Source organism: Centruroides vittatus, unplaced genomic scaffold (genome assembly GCF_030686945.1).
Source record: "Centruroides vittatus isolate TY-2023 unplaced genomic scaffold, ASM3068694v2 scaffold_384, whole genome shotgun sequence".
In the NCBI taxonomy this organism is placed as follows: domain Eukaryota; kingdom Metazoa; phylum Arthropoda; class Arachnida; order Scorpiones; family Buthidae; genus Centruroides; species Centruroides vittatus.
This window is the reverse complement of record NW_027122705.1, coordinates 507,002-524,020: the sequence shown is the minus strand read 5'-3', so window position 1 is coordinate 524,020 and position 17,019 is coordinate 507,002. Positions and strand designations below refer to the sequence as shown.

The following is a 17,019-nucleotide window of genomic DNA, read 5'->3' as shown; positions in this document are numbered from 1 at the left end:
CAATATTATATACAGTACACTTTTAATATTACTTTAATAGCATAAATGTATACCAATTACTGGATGTCTGTTAAATTCCCCCAAAAATGGCACTCAAACTAGTCATTTGTGGCTATACTTTGGCTCAGAAACTGCCATTTAATAAATCAAGAGCGCCTGAAGATGGCTCAAACACGACTCTAAAATCGTACATAAAGTGGCCATTTGTGACTCCCTGTATAAAAGGAAACGTTTTAAGCCCTGTAAGAGTGCTTCTACACCCCATTCAAGTGTGATTTTATTCAATAATTTCCGAGATACAATCTCAGAAATTATTGAATAAAATCACACTTGAATGGGGTGTAGAAGCACTCTTACAGGGCTTAAAACGTTTCCTTTTGCAGCACCCTGTTAACCTTAACACGTTATACACCCGAACTACCTTAACAGTTGTGTGTTCAGACGGCATTCATTTCGTACAATTAATTTGCCTCGTGAGGATGCTACAAGATAATGAAAATCACACAATTGTATTTATATTTCAGTTTTATTTCTTTTTTTAAATAAATTTTTAAAATATTTCGATTTTTTTTCACGTCAGAGTAAGTAATTTTGACATTTTAACGGATCGAAAGTGCATTTTTACACGTTTAAATGCACAAAAATTCCAATAAATTACGTTTTCTGCTGACCCGAAAACGTTTTCTTTTTTCTAAATTGTAAAGAAATAAATTTAAATTTTAAACCCATAATTCCTATTTTTTTCGTTCACGGAGGGACGTAGATTATCTTCTTCCGGCCATCCCATTCATCTCCGATCCGTAAGTGATGGCGTATCATCATCACCGTCATCGTCATCATCGCTGGAAATTAATTATTTAGAAAGCGTAAGATGAATCGGCATAGAAATTCGGCATCGGCATACCTTTTGACCTTTCGACGCAGCGTGTTCGAAAGGTCAATTGAGCAAACGGAGTCTCCCGCCACTGACGTCACGCCAGTCACGTGGAGGAGCGGTTACCATGGAAACACTTACGTCGTTCTCTTGCAAAGGTTGTGTGTGTGTGTCGGGTCCGGAACGGTGCAGTCCGCAACGGGACGAACATTCGACAACATCACCAGGTAAGAGGCCGTTTGTCGTTTTTTTTTCCTCCCCCCGCCCCGACATCCCCCGTCGGGCGGGTGGGCCCGCGCTCGCTTTTCGGCAGCGGGTGGGCCACACCCCAAACCGCCCGGTGCAACCCGACCTTGACCTTCCGGACCATTAATAATAGCGGATATTAACCCCTCGTCCCCTATGTGACGTCATTTCCTCGCCACCGACCTACCTCCCTCGCAGCGCCATCTATCGGGCACGACTGCCTGTTTCTATTTTTAGTAACATCGACCTTTATAAACGAAATATCAAAGGGCAACACACACGCTCACACCGCAGCTTCCGCTCGGCCGGGGGGCCTGCAGCACCCTCCACGCGCTTAAAACCGCCGCTTCCCCCCTGCCTACCCCTCCCACCGCCTACAGACATCCCCAAAATTCCTCCTCTTATTATTATAACTATTTTTTTATTTTTTATTCCGATTTTTCGGGGCTTTCGTAGCCAATTGCGTGACCCTTTCCGGCGCCATTAACGGCCAAAATCCGGCCAAGCCCGAAGAATATTCGAATTTTCCTCCCCCTGCTGTAAAGAGTGAATCAACAGATTCTGTGAATGAACTCATTTTCATTGATCGCTCGTGCCACTTGTAACTGCTTCCCTCTGGTGATACGGTGCCGAACTAACTCCATTCACTTCCTACTCGTGAATGGGAAAGGCCGTTCGACCTGGTTCCTCGTTTACTTGCCATTGATCTCGTTTATTGACTCGATCTTCCTTAATTTTTTTTTTTAAAGTTTTGGGAAGAAATCCTTACTTTTTCCCCTTCCCTAATCGTCCAGATCCTTAAAAACCATTTTAAATACTTTTTTAAGTCGATTTTTCTCGTTTTTTGGAAGGTTTCCTTGACCTTATCCCACTTTGCAACGTCTCTTCTTCCGCAAATTTCACTGTTTTCGTGCCAAATTTTGAAGATTTCGCGAAGAATTTTTTGATTTGATGGAATTAGAATCATTATTTTTCTGAAAAAATTAATAAATTTTGCATTATTAGCATGAAATTTAGCACTTTTACTCTTATAGTCCGTCCGAAATAACCAAATACTCGCTACATACATCCGTTAATGTCAGACCTTGACCTATATTTTGCAATATAACAAATTTTGTTTTCGACGCAGGGAATTTTCTCCATTTTGAAGTGAATTTCACAAGTAATTTTACATTTTTTTTTATTAAAAAAAATTTTCAAATTTCCTCCTTAACTTAGGGTTTTCAACGGTTTAAATTCATATTTTGAAGTTATTTTTTTCGCTAAAAATTATGTAGAAAGTATCTACAGGATAATTTTAAAGGATAAAATAGACAACGACCCCTTATATTTTCGTTATTTTTCTTTAAAAAATTCAAAATTTTTCAGGATTTCCACTCCTTAAATGCTTAGATCTCAGCATCATTAGGCTATTCTGATGCCTTATGAGGCATTTTAATGGCCTTCTATCAATTTAAGAGCCTTAATTTAAAACATTTAAGCAGTTTCGTGCAACTGTTGCGTGAAATAATCACAATTTTCTGATTTTGCGTGTTATTTTTAGTTGAACAAACCTTAAATTAATCTACTCACATTCAAATTTCGGTTTATCTTAAGGCTTTTTTGGGGATCCTAAACCTTAAATTTACGCAGAATTTGGCCCCGTGTGTGCGATTTTTTCCTAATTTCTTCGTCTAAACCCCCGATAACTCCTTAGATTTTTTGAATTTTAGCCCTCCCAGCTTAATTATTCCTTAAAAAATATAGGGGGGATGATAAAACTTGATTAATTTTTCGCTAATTAAAGCTATTCTAGCCTCATCGTCACGGATAATCGAAGTTTATAGGCATCGTCATCGCATAATTCATCATCATCTTCATCGTTCTTAATTAAAAATCGAAATGTTTACGTCATTTTTTAAATTTTTAAATTCAAAAAATTGAAAGAAAATTAACCAATGACATAGCAGATTACCGAGCTCCTGTTACATCCGGGTGTGTGCGAGGAGGTGGAGTCACGTCAACCGCCGTTCTCTCCTCTTCCTCGTCGTATCCTTCCGCCACATCTCGTCTTCTTGTTTATTTATTTATTTACTTAATTTTTTTTTTATTTTAAAAAAAAATACCAAAAAATTCAAACTAAATTTCCTGTATTTTTATAAAATTTACCCCTCAATTTTATGTTTTTTTAAACGGAAAAACTATGCTTAAATTGTCGGTTTTTTCGACCCTTACTTGCTGTAAACCTCATAAAATCATTCATTTTAATACTTTAGAGCCTCATACCTGCTAAATTTCACTACAGAACCCCTAATTTGTACCCATTACAGCCAAAAATCACATCCTCCTGCTACCTGAATTTCGTAGGCCTACGCAATATCACACTTACATTTCGTGGAATTTTGGAATTTATGGAGTATTTTCGCCCCTTTAAGGGGCTTAAAACCCTAATTTTCACTCGAATATTGATATAAAATTGCACCCTTAATGAGGTCCTCCCAACCTAACTTTCTATCATTCTCTTCTTTAGTCATTATCGTCATCCATTTGATTTTATTTGATTTTTTTTCCTGGGAAAAAACTGTTAAATTTCATACTGATTTTGCGTTTTTCTTCGTTTTTCTCGTGAAATTTTTCTCCTTTTTTGTAAAAATTAGAAAATTTCTTCCATTATTTTGTAAATTTTACTTCTTTCCTTCCACATCTTGCACTGTGTAATTGTGATTTTTCTGTGATTTTTTGGGGGGGATAATTGTGATTTATATCTTAAAAACTCGCAATTTTACGTAATTTTTTTAATTTGAATTTAATTAAAATTGCAATTTAATTAATTAATTTTTAAAATTTTTACGATTTTATTCGAATTTTCCACAAAGAATCGCTCTATTTCTTTGTAATTTTGCGATTTTCTTAGGCTCTTTTCAACGCTAATTCTGCATTTTTACCAAGAAAAATTTAATTTTTTATAAAATTTACTTATTTAATTTTATGTTTTTAACAAAATTTTAATTAATTCTACATAATTTTTCTGTAAAAATTTACTTTAAGCTCTACTTTTACTTACAGAAACGTAATTTAATTTGCCTTTTATGTCGAATTTTTTTCATAATTTAGTGTCTTAAATGTAACGAAATTCAAGCAAATAATTTTGATTTTTCGTATTTTTTTTTTATAGAACATAACCACAATTTTTCTCATTTATGAAATAAGGATCAGCACTAGAAAAGTTACAAACTCGTTCGAAATGGCATGGAGATTTGACTTTTATATAAAGTTCACTCGAATTTTTCCCAATTTTTGGAGATTTTATACAAGAACGGGGTCTAGATTTTGTTTTTAATGAATTTTTCCTGATTTTTCAACACGGTCTTATAGAATAATGCTCTATTTTTACTGCTTACAAACAGCATTTTATTAGGAAAATGGGTTTAAAAAGATAAGAAAAAATTCAATTATTTAAGGAATTTTATAGAGAATTCTGAAAAAATGCATTAATTTTCATTAAAAATACACGTTTTGGAGTTGTTTTAATAGTTTATTCTTGTGAATTATGCCGTATTTATCACGCTATACTGTACTGTACTTATGCTGAAGCATTCCTCTTTCTTACTGTATATTTATCTCCTCCTATACTGTTATTTATAGTAATCCGTCTTTTCTGTATAGTAATACACTAAATATATTTTAAAAATGCCTTAATTTTCTGTAAAAATCAGTATAAAATAAAAGTATATGTACAGTATAGAAACGTGTAGAATTCATTCACCTCATTCATTTATACCGTAAAATTTATACATGTTTTATTTAAATTTACGTTTATTTCACGTTAAAGCTTCTTTACTGTTACGTATTCGTCAACTTTTTACACGTATACATTAACACGTGTGATTTATATCACGTCTAACTTAGTGTGTTGCCTGCCTGAGTATGGGATGTGTTGTACTACATTTATGCATTTATACCTGTAATGACAGTAAACTTGTTCCTGTTTTCAACGTCAGTATATCCGTTTAATTGGATTTCAACAGCTAGATCGTAGTTTTCGATGATACAGACTTATACAGTGACTATTTTCAACACTACACATTAATTTAATTGCCGTTTTCAACATTTATAAACCTGCCTAGGGCGATTTTCAACCTTTATAGTTCTGTTTAATACGGGTTTTCAACGTTTTTAAACCAGTTTAGTGACTGTTTTCAAGATTATAGAGCTATTTAATAACCATCTTAAACATTTTTAGACCTATTTAGTGAGATTTTCAACGTTTGTAGACCTGTGTAGTGACAGTTTACGACGTTTGTCAAGCAATTTTCAACGTTTTAAAAGAAAGTTTTCAACGTTTATAGACTTAGAGGAACGAAAAACATAACCCGATTTTCCTTTTGACTGGTTTATAGTTAATTAATTTCTAAAATTCGTTTTTATTTTACTATACCAACCAATTGAATGGATATCAAATTACTACGTGAATGACTTCATTCATGACTTTGTCATTCATTCTGCAACTCGAAAGTCTCGCTTTTCTTTCTCCATTTTATTTCTAAAATGTTTATTTATCTCGTACGGAGGGAGATATTTCGAGAATTGATCATGACCTCACTTCCTGTTCCCGATTTAAATCCTGTTCTAAACCACGATCAAAGTCAGTCGCGATCAAACACTTCATCTTTAAGCAGAATAAATGAATAAAAACTCATACTTTGGAAGGTTTTTCTACTAATTTTTGGGTACAAATTTGATTTTTGGCAGTTTGTATCGCAAGAATATTTTATTCTTATACTAATCTTTCAATTAATTACACGCAATTTTAATCAGCAAGGATGATTTTCGTCTTTACTTAATACGAAATCTTCAACTTGATCGACTTCAAAGTGGATTTTTAGCGTAAAAATTCTTTCATTTTTATGAATGAAATCACTCATTTTAACTCGGCGTCCTAATTAATGTCAATTTTTGACGTTTGTATATGTATCTAATTTAGTTTTCAACGTTTCTATTCTGACAATTTTCAACTTTGAAAATCCATTAAGCAGACTCACTAACGTTTGTGAACTAATTTAATGACAGTCTTCAGTTTTGAAAAGCCACTTAGATGCAATTTTCAACATTTCCATTCCTCTTTAATGGAAAAATTCAATGTTAATAGAGCTGTTTAATGCATTTTCAACGTTTTTAAATCAATTTACTAGACGTTTTCAGCCTTAAAAAGCTACTTAGATGTTATTTTTAACGTTTACAGTCTCAATTTTAATCTCGGAAAGCCTACTTACTGGAAATTCTCAAAATGTATGCACCTGTTCGATGCAATTTTCAACGTTTGTAAACATTCTTAATTGTTAAAAGTCGTCACAAATGAGTCCGTAACGTTGAATATTACAGCTTCTACTTAAGCTTTAGCATAGAAAGCAAAGGAAAAAGATTAGAAAAACATACTGTAGATGTGTTTTCACCTCCTCAATTATCAAATTTTAGCTAAAGAATAAGAATATAAGACCTTATGTATAGCATATCATACAGTAACTGGTGTATTTTACTTGTAACAATGCACGATACGACAATCTACAACAGCACTTCAGTGAATAAAAGGATGTTTAACACGTAAAAAGAGACGAAATTAAGGATTTTTCAATTATTATACTTATAAAACGTCACAATATATGAAATATATTTGACGTATTTTCACTTTTTAACCAGATTTTTTTTGGATAAATAAGAGGAAAGAAAGACCTGGAGACACGTTATAATCCTGCCCACATCATCGAATGTCATCGTTCTGGAGATGGAGGAGACAAGGGTGGTGTCATGATAGGGTCTCATGTCGCTGCACGTGTTCGAATGTGGTACGGTAACAGGCCACGTTTACATGGATGTCATCCTGCAGCTTTTTACAGGTCCTGGGTTCATTTTAATGGACGAATTTCAACGACTTAAAGGTGAAGGTGTGAAGAAGAGTATGAATATGGACAGCGTAAATAAGAGCATGAATGTGAATGGTATGAAGGTGCATATCATAAAGAAGAGCATGAATATGAGAAACATAAAGGTGAATAGCATAAATATGGGCGAAGTGAAGATGATTAGCATAAGAACAGTAGCTTATAAATTACCGCAAAAATAAATCTCAAAACTCCCCTTATTATCAATAAATTTACTGTTTAAACAATTATTCGTTCGTAGCACAAGTTCATCAATTAAACGTCATTAATGAACGTAAACATTACGAAATTTGTACGACTTACACGTGAAAAAAGTGGAATGTTTCTCATGTCATAAAAAAAATAGAATTTTTTAGAAATGAATGAGTTTCGATGTTATAAAAGTTACTTTACTCGTAACATAAATCTACGTGTACGCGGTTCATTCATGAATTACTGATACAAAAATATAATCAACAATAGTAATGGAAGAGTGCCAACAATGAAATTTGTCTTCTGTGCTTTTTCAATGGATGTTTGGCTGTATGGAACCGACTTTATCTGTAACTTTAAGCTATAAATATGAAGAAAATGTGACCTTCTACGAGAAAATCTATGATCTTAAACACAAAATTGTACTCTTAAGTCACCAAAATCAATTAAATAAATTAAGATTTTATCAATAAACTCTGCGAATAATTCTATCTAAATCTGTACTTTTTATAAAGCGATGGATCCTTTCGATTCTAGAAAATATTTAAGATAATTATTCTATAATTTCATGGTTAAATTTGTATAAAAATCGGTATTCCGATCAAGATTTGCTCATATGCTAAACATGCTGCAACTTAGGGCCTACATTTTTACGTATCGTTATTTGTTAGAAGGGAAAGGCCTGTTATATACTATATTATAGCTTAGGTCCAGCCTGGATCCACTGTACGCTAGTTACAGATATCTTAACGAAACCTCTGATATATAGCTAACTTAATTCTAGATTTAAATTATTCTAGAAAAATTAATTCTATGAATCTTATTTACTGAAATTACATTATAATTAAACTGTTACTGAAAAAGATCCATCGTAAATTTTGCATTTCTGGCAAATAAAATTGTACATTTAACATGCTATTTAACGTTTTTTTTTTTTTCCTGCTGATTTTACCGAAATAATAGAAAATTCTTCTGAAAAACAATGAAAATATTTTAAATTTTTGCTTTTTACTCTTATTTTTATAGTAGATTTTTGAATATTTGAAGAAATTTCCACTTGTTTTCTACTAAGATCAGTAAAAGTATGAGAGATAAAACGATGGTGAAACATAGTAAAAGGACATGATAAATGAATTAATATTACTTAAAATACCTTTATATTTAATTTCTTAATGCTGTTTTATTTAATTTTCCGTATAAAAATAGAAAAAAACAGCAAAAATTTCTGTGGTAGGAGCTAAAGAAAGTGGATCGCCGTCGTATAAAAGTAAGAATTTGAATTATGTAAGATCAAAAAAATACCAAAATTTCTTTTAAAAATAACAAAATATAATGTTCTAGAGCTTTAATTCCTCTCGAAAAATTATATTAACATAAAATTATGTTCAGGAAACGTATTTTTCAACCTAAATTAAACATGAAAACTTAAAAATGAACACGTTTACTCGTCAAAAACTCAAAAACTTTGATGTTACCGATGATAAAAGTGTGTTTTAAGACGTTTTTAGGATGCTAAGAATAAAAGAAGCAATTAAATTTTATTATAATAATAGAATTTTTTGCATTTTTTTTACAGTTTTCAACGGTTTATATCAACCACTAAATCGAATAAAGAAGGCTGCAAACGGCTCTAATTGAACAAGTAAGAAATTTGTATTTTTTAAATATATATATATATTATTATAAAATGTAAAAATATTGATAAAAATCAAGTCGAAATAGTAAAATTTAACTCCAAAATACGACTAAATTCAAGGTTTTTATTCGATTAAACTGTTAAAATATACGAGTTTTCTTCGAAAAAACTGTTAAAGTTGTGTTTTTGGATGTAAATTCTATAAATTTTTAGAATTATTAACGTTTTAAAATGGATAGGAACATATTCGAAATCTGTTTAAATTTCTTAAGTAAGACCACGTTGAGACTCAAAATTTGAGTATAAAACTACTAAATAATGTCTATAGTAGACGTAGAATTGGATTTTTATGCTCGTACGTTACTGTTTTTCCTATCAATCAAACAAAATTGAAGCTTACTACAACTACATTTTCGCTTCCTTTTACGATTATAGCATGTGGCACATTAGTACGGAAGCGAGAAAAGCTTGTAAAAATATATTTTATAACCGTAAATCGTAGTATTTTTACCTTTAAATCATTCATTCATACTTTCATTCGATTACCTTTTTAATTATTTACACTTTCCCTGCATCGAAATAACGTTAAAATTACGCGTAGATATCGTTCATTCATAAAAAATATTACTTATGAATGAAGTTTTACGTGGCTAGAAACAGAAAATACTCGATTTCAACAATCGAAAACGTGCACGTTCATTCATTCGAAAAAAAAATCACTCGATTTCAATAATCAAACGAATGTGCACGTTCGTTGGTTTAAAAAAATTACTCAGTTTCAACAATCGAGTGAAATGAATGAACGTTCATTCATAAGTTGATTACGAAATGAAGCGTTACTATTGGTCCGTTCGTACAATCGGCTTGGTTATGAATAGTAAAAAGGCGATTTAAGTTTTATGAATGGTAGGCGTGAATGAAATGCTCTTTGAATGAGGAAAGCAGTCGCGCGCGGCTCGTGTTCTTGTAACTCCATTCATAAAAACGGGAAGTTGTAAATCAGGAATTAAAGAATGAAAACGTAAAACTAGTCGTTTCTTTTTAAAAAAAAAAAGAAAAAGAAAAATACATTTTTTAAATGTTTTGTGACAAAATACACGCAGAGAAATTGTAGCGTAACATTTAAATCGTTAGTTGCGTGTTTTAGCGTAACGTATTGAGTAATTTTTCGATATTTTTAGCATTGTTTCGGATGCCAAAACCGTAAGAATCGACGTGTTGTAATGTTCTTTCTACGAGAGCGTAACTGTTCCTATAGAAGGAACTTCACTGTTATGTTGGATTGTATCCAGTTTTATAGTTACAGAGATGATAACGGCGTAAATTTTGACTTCTTACGAGAGTCCAGTCGTATGAAATAAGGTAGAAGTTAGTGTCCGTACTTTATTTTATATATTTTTTTACGTTGTAGACGTATAAAGAAACTTCGGTATACAGTTTATTGTGTATAAAAATTAAAGTATATAATATAAAAATCTAGAAATTATGAACGAAAATACATATCCATTTTGTAACGAAGTTACATTACACATTTTGAGGTTTTGAGGTATAGAAAAGCTCGTTGTTGTAAGTGGAGAAGGTTTACCGTAAGAGAATATTTAAAACTAAAAGTATTCGTAACATTCTATATTACTAGTAACGTAGCTCGCTATACCATGACTCTACACTATAGGTAACATGGCTCGCTACACGATAAGTAACGTGGCTTGTTACACCATGAGTAACACGTCTCGCTATACATAAGTAACGTGTCTCGCTACACATAAGTGTCTCGTTACATCATAAGTAGTGTGTCTCGCAACACATAAGTAACGTGGCTCGCTATACCATGACTCTCTACGCTATAGGTAACATGGCTCGCTACACGATAAGTAACGTGTCTCGCTATACATAAGTAACATGGCTCGCTACACTATGAGTAACGCGTCTCGCTACACCAAACGTGGCTTACATTTAGTGAATGGCTTAAAATATTAACTCGTAGTGTAACCTACTTATTTTTTCCCACTGATCTATATTTTCTAGTGGAAATTTCTTACGAAACTTGAAACTAAAGTTTCTCCTTATTAATTCTATCGAAGGGGCCTTCATAATCCGTTGCCAGTATTTTCATGATTTTTCCACGCTACGAGTAAGGTAACTTACTACGTTCCTGGTAATGTAACTTTGCTACACCACAACTAATGTAACTTTCTACACTTCTCATAACGTAATTATAGTGTACTCATACTACAGTATAATTAACGAAACTTTCTACAACATATGTAACGTAACTGTATACATTGCAAGTCAGTAACTTACGCTAAGTGACGACTTAAGGTGACTATTTAAATGGGTTTTTTATGAGAAAATTAATAAATTATTAAAACGTTTTAATTATGATCAATTATTAACTATGCTTAATTGCAATTTAACTAATTAGTTATCATATTTATGGTTCTATGCTTCAGAAAAACGGGGATAAATTCATTTTCTTTAATTGTGTAACTGTATTACTCGATTAGGGCCTAAATTCTAAATTTAATTTTGTTAATTTTAATAATTTATTTCCGAATTATAATACTTTTTACTATGATTAAAATTAATTGCGATTAATAAGTTAAAATTAATCTTAAATTCTCATACTGCCCCTTAATTGTCATTAAGCTGAATTGATTTAAACTCAATTTTTATGCTTAAATCCTTATTATTTTCATAAAAATTACGCTCCAGTTAGGGATTTTAGGGTATCTAAATTCAATTTATGTATAATTCGTCTTAAAATTTCCATGTTATTTAAGCATTTTTTATGCATAAAACTTTCTAACGACCCCTCTTGTAATGAAATTTTAGCTTTAAAATTGGCTTTAAAATTCTTAATTAGGGCCCTAAATTAAAAAAATTCAACCTTCTGTAATTAAAAATACCCTTTAAAACCTTATTTTAAAAAATATTTACTCTAAAAAACTCTCTATAAGGATATGGATTTTGTATAAAAAATTTTGTAAGGAGACGTTTATGCCCTGTAAATACCTTCTTATAGAGGGTTTTACAGGGACTTAAACCCCCCGTAGTGAAATGTTTACATCTTCTAGAAGGCCTTTTAATAAGAAGACACTTAAATTTTCTATAAAACATCTAAGGAGATCCTTAAACCTTCTATAAAATCTTCATAACAAGGAAAAAAACCCCCTTTGTAGAGACATAAATGGCATCAACAAGGGGACGTTTAAGCCTTCTATCAACCTCTTTTATAAGGAAACATTACCCTAAATTGATACGAATCCTATTTATTAAGTTAAAAAATTAAGTTTCGAAGGATCTTTGTAGGACTTTTTATCACTTATAAATTCCCTAAGCATACAATTGCGGGTAGGGACCTATACAGGAGGTTAACGGGAAAATATCCCTAAAATATTAGATAAACTACTTGTCTTAACGTATAATTAAAGTTATAATTTAATTTTTTAGCTTATAAACCCTAAAGTTTACTCATAAACCCTGTGTTGCTATTGGGGCATTTAGAAGGTCTTTGGCCCATTAACTGGGCTTTTTATCCAGAAATTCGGGCGTGTGTTGTTCCTTCTACCTTAAAACAGTTGTATTGTGATTTAGGGTGGCCCGTGTGCGAAACGCAAGAGGCCTATTTAATTCCCACACTTACCTTACTCGATCCCTTTACCTTCTTTGGATTCGTTCCACTTTCAATCGATGATTGACGAAGGTTATAGAATATTTCGCGTGTAAACCCCCTAAAATAGGGTATAAAATCGCGAAAATATTCCCCATTCCGCGCCGAATTAATCACACTTTTAAGGGAATATATAATATATATATGTTTTTTTTAAAATTATTTTAAAAAATATTAAATATATACAGGCCGTCGGCCATGGTCGAAAACACCGAAAAGATGACGTAACAGGGGCAGAAACACGAAAAATACAATAGTAAATTTCTGCTTTTTTTTGTGTGTAAATTTTTTTTTAAAATTCCTTTTGGGTTTTATTAATCGAGTGAAGAACTTTGCCGCCATTTTGTCTTTACTAGTCATGCGCAATAGGGCGAATTAACAATTAAGAAAATCACGTCTCACGTGCTTAATTGTCGGGTCAACCCGGCACGTGACCGTTTTCGATAAGCCCCGGAAGCGGGGGGACGGGGTCAGGACCCCAAAATGGGTGGTAAAGAGGGGGTGACGTAGGAACTACTTAACGTCGGCGGAGTAGTATTACAGGAAGTGGCAGCAGGCCGACAAAGTTTTCATTTTTAGTGGAGTTGAGACGAGGAAGTGCAGTCGTATCACACTAGCTTCTTACTAAACGCTTATTAAACAGTTTAACCTCTAAAAATGAATATCTATCGACAGAATAATGACGGACGGTAATGTTGATGAGTAAGTACACCCATTTGTTACTATAGTAGCGTGTGGAATGGGTTACGCAAGTTACGCTACTGACGTAACGGTTTAAACCCCCCTTCGAAAGCTTCTAAATGCGTTAAATCGTAGTACGAGTTAGCTGGGGTGGTACCGAAACCACATCCGGATGCTGGAGATTGGCTCCATTACGACACCACTCCTCAATGAATGCACTCGACTCGAATGGGTTTACCGGTCGTTGCGTGCGTTAAATCGGGATTTTTCTATAAAATTCGTCGGTGGGTGGGTCCTCCCTCGAATTAATGCGAGTGACTGGTTGCGGGGGGGTAGAAATACGTCACACCACGATCCGATTGCCATAAACACCTCTAGTGTATAGGTGTGGAGTACAGTTGCCGGTTTCATAATTGGGGGGTTCTATTGCCGGGGAGTGTAAATTATTCGTGTGTCTGAGGGTGAGGTTTTGTGTTGCAGTGCTACCTATTTGGTTCGTGTCAGAGCTCAGGTCATGGCCAGGGACGATTCGTCCGGAGGATGGGTGCCCATGGGCACTGGTGGACTCAGCAACGTATGCGTGGGCAAGAGGAACGTGGACGAGTCCAGTCGACGCGAATACGTCATCTACGGTCGGAGGATCACGGATCAAACGGTAAGTGAAAGGGGGGGACGTTGACCCGCACCCTGTTTAGTCTGCATTCCAAATATAGAAACGGGTCCAGATCCGGACGCGCACCATCTGGTCCTTCCGCTGCCGTTCGGGAATGATTTTTTCGGTGTTTGCAGGTCGTGCTGTGCTGCAGCATCAACAGGGACTTTCAGTATAACAAAGTGATGCCCACCTTTCACCACTGGAGGAGCGGTGACAAGAAATTCGGTCTGACTTTCCAGACGGCTGCCGATGCACGAGCCTTTGATAAAGTGGTTAGGTCGGCCATCGACGATATTACGGACGGTAAGTGACGTTCAATTGTGTTTTTTCGTTTTTTTTTATGGCGCCGGATGGCGCGTGAGTCGTTTTCTCCCTCCTTTCATTGATCAGCGCGCCGCGTGGTGTGACCTCCTTTCCGTTCATTCAGTTACGGCCCGCTCGCATCGCCATCTGGTGATCCGAAATCGAAGTAGTCGACACGTTTGCTCCGCATTTTAAGGCCTAAATTTAGAATGTGGACGTACGAAACAGTTTACGATGTTTGGAGACTTAAAACTCTAAAAATTCGCAACATAACGAATTTTGGTGTTTCGGCCCTTCGAAAACCGGTGGCCGAGCGGATGAAACCAAAGAACGTAGTTAGTCGCGGGTTTGCGCCCGACCAACGTGCTGACCGTGTGGAGTTTTTCGGGTTTACTTTGCGTGGACATGCTCCTAAATAGGCGCGTTTCCCATGGATCTTCACGTGTCCAACACCTAAACAGTCCCATTTCCTATAGAAAGTCCTCTCGAGAGGCATCCCTTGGCAGATCATCCGTATGTTTCGTTACTTTATCCCTTAATCCAATCCTTATTCTATGTACAGTACCTTCTTAATGCTTTTCTCTTGACGTAGGATATTTTACATAGATCGTGTCATTTACAAATGCCCCTGTTTATGTTAAACCTGTTTCTTTGTATTCTTACTTTGTCCTTAAACTTGAAGCAGTATAAAATTTATTGTTTGCCTCTTTGCAGGAACGGGTGATTACCTCCATAATCACTACAAGGACGAAGAAGTGTTTATGGTAATTATGTCATATATTTCTCGTATGTTACTATGTTAAATGATGCTTTTATGTTAAATCTCTTCGTAGACTCTAGACTTACCAGTCGATTCACGTTCTTCGTCGTCCAGTAACGGCAGTGGTGTGGTCGGTTGTCCCTCTTCGACGGCACTTAACGTACCCAAAGATGCCACGTCGTCTTCCTCGTCTCCGTACGCTCGCTCTCGTTCAAATTATCATCATCATCCTCATCATCGCATGCATTTCATCCCATCCATATGCACCGGCAACGGGGTGAGCAGCAGTGACGTCAGTAACGAAAACAATTCTCAAACCGGGGAGGCACCCTCGAGAGTAACTAACGAGGAACTGTGGACTAAAGACAAAGCCTATGTCAATCCCGACATCGATAAGATCGAGGTGATGTCGGGGGAATCTTACTCCTACGTTCAATTTGCCAAAGATAAGGGTAGGATGGAGCACGAGTACTCCTATCCCGTCATGGATTCGCTTAAGCCTCATAAGCAGGACACGTTGAGCAGTATTACAAAGCACCATTTGCAAGTGATCACCACTCAACCCCCTCTGCTACCCACCAAAAAGAAGAAAGAATGCCAAAGAGAACTCCATTCGCCGCTGACCCGCTTACAGTGTCGACACTGTTTGGAGATGTTCAGCGAAGAGGAGAACCAAAGGGGTAGCTGCGAGTACGCCCCCGACGAGGTGCTAGCTTGTATCAGTACAAGCACCTGCATATCTTGTGCTCAGTGTATGCTATATCACTGTCTTTCTGATGCGGAGGGGGACTTCAATCATCATCATCCGTGTTCATGCAACGGATCGGATCAACACTGCCACAGACACTGGATTGGTTTGACGCTCCTTTCCATTTTCGTACCTTGTTTGTGGTGCTATTTGCCTCTTCGTGCCTGCCATTCTTGCTGCTCCAGTTATGGCGTGTGCGGGGGTAGACACGAGGCCATGTAGTACCGAACGATGTAGTGCCTGATTATTAAAACCTTCCACGTTTTGTCCTCGAAGAAAGGTTTAGATTGAACGATAACCAAAGAATTTTTTACAGGTTCGTATTCATTTTATCTTTAGTTTTGCATTTGGAAACACGAAATTCCATCTTCTGCGGGGGGTAATTTTAATTCTTGCCCCCTTTTTTTAACGAACTTTGTTGCATTGCGAGTGTTCGGCTCAATCGTTGAAGGCCCCAAAGAAAGGTTATGTATCAAGGCCTTATGTTAGATCTGTATCTCTTGATCGGCTCCCCCTTTCGTATATTTCCCACCTTTTTACACGTGAATAATTTCAAGTGTTTGCCCACACTTGCGTTCAAATCAATCTTAAGTTAAGCAGCCTAAAATTCCAGGTTTGAGTTAGCACAATTCATAGTACAAAAACCGCAATAGGGGGCAAAATTTCTGTTTACACCAACTTTGTTTCATCATTAAGGTGCAGTTTACCCACATTGCAAAGCGTTATAAAGGCTCGTCACGTGATTTAATTTATTCGCTTATTTATTAAAAATCGAGCACACAACTCATCGTTCATTCCGCTGTCCTTAATTGCATTATTTTTAATCATCGTCACCCATAATTTTACACACCCCTTTTAATTTTAAACTAGTCATAGCATTTATTTATTGCATAGTTTATGGTTTTACGGGTTCGGCTGTATATTTACAGCTCTAGAATATACAGAATAATCACGGTAAAAAAAATAACTTTGCCCATGAGCATCATGGCCAATTGTTACGAGATTTCTCCTGAAAGTCCCTCTGTTGAAATCTCCAAAATCCGGAATCCGTGGCTAAAATCTTCGGAAGAAAACGTTCCAAAATGAATTTTATGCAGGATTATTTCTATCTTTTTGGCAAAATTTTCGGTAAATTGTGGGATTCATGATGGATTCTTGCTGCGTTAGCCATGGAGATTCCTTGCTACTGGCTTGTTTACTTTGCCAAATTGCTACTTCTATGGTTAAAGTTGGGCACATTCCGGATTTTGGCACCCTTACTTTTAAATTATTCCATTCAAAATCAATTTTTTGAAGCTCGAAAATGACATTTTGATGAAGCCAAATCGCATTTTTA

The 17,019-nt window shown here is 35.1% G+C and overlaps 1 protein-coding gene across 4 annotated transcripts; it reads left to right on the top strand.

The window, feature by feature from the left end:
• Positions 1-1,031: 1,031 nt before the first annotated feature.
• On the top strand, positions 1,032-16,828 carry LOC136988697 (sprouty-related, EVH1 domain-containing protein 2-like). Of its 4 annotated transcripts, XM_067286635.1 has the most exons (7): positions 1,032-1,101; positions 8,437-8,497; positions 8,807-8,872; positions 13,698-13,872; positions 14,007-14,175; positions 14,890-14,939; positions 15,009-16,828. In XM_067286635.1, exons 4-7 carry the CDS (start codon positions 13,732-13,734, stop codon positions 15,903-15,905), a joined length of 1,257 nt encoding a protein of 418 aa, XP_067142736.1. In that variant the 5' UTR covers positions 1,032-1,101; positions 8,437-8,497; positions 8,807-8,872; positions 13,698-13,731; the 3' UTR covers positions 15,906-16,828. The 4 variants fall into 4 exon arrangements, with proteins under 4 accessions (XP_067142736.1, XP_067142735.1, XP_067142738.1 ...); XM_067286634.1 differs by lacking the exons at positions 1,032-1,101; positions 8,437-8,497; positions 8,807-8,872 and adding an exon at positions 12,771-13,238; XM_067286637.1 differs by lacking the exons at positions 1,032-1,101; positions 8,437-8,497; positions 8,807-8,872 and adding an exon at positions 13,250-13,602.
• The last annotated feature ends 191 nt before the right edge of the window (positions 16,829-17,019 follow it).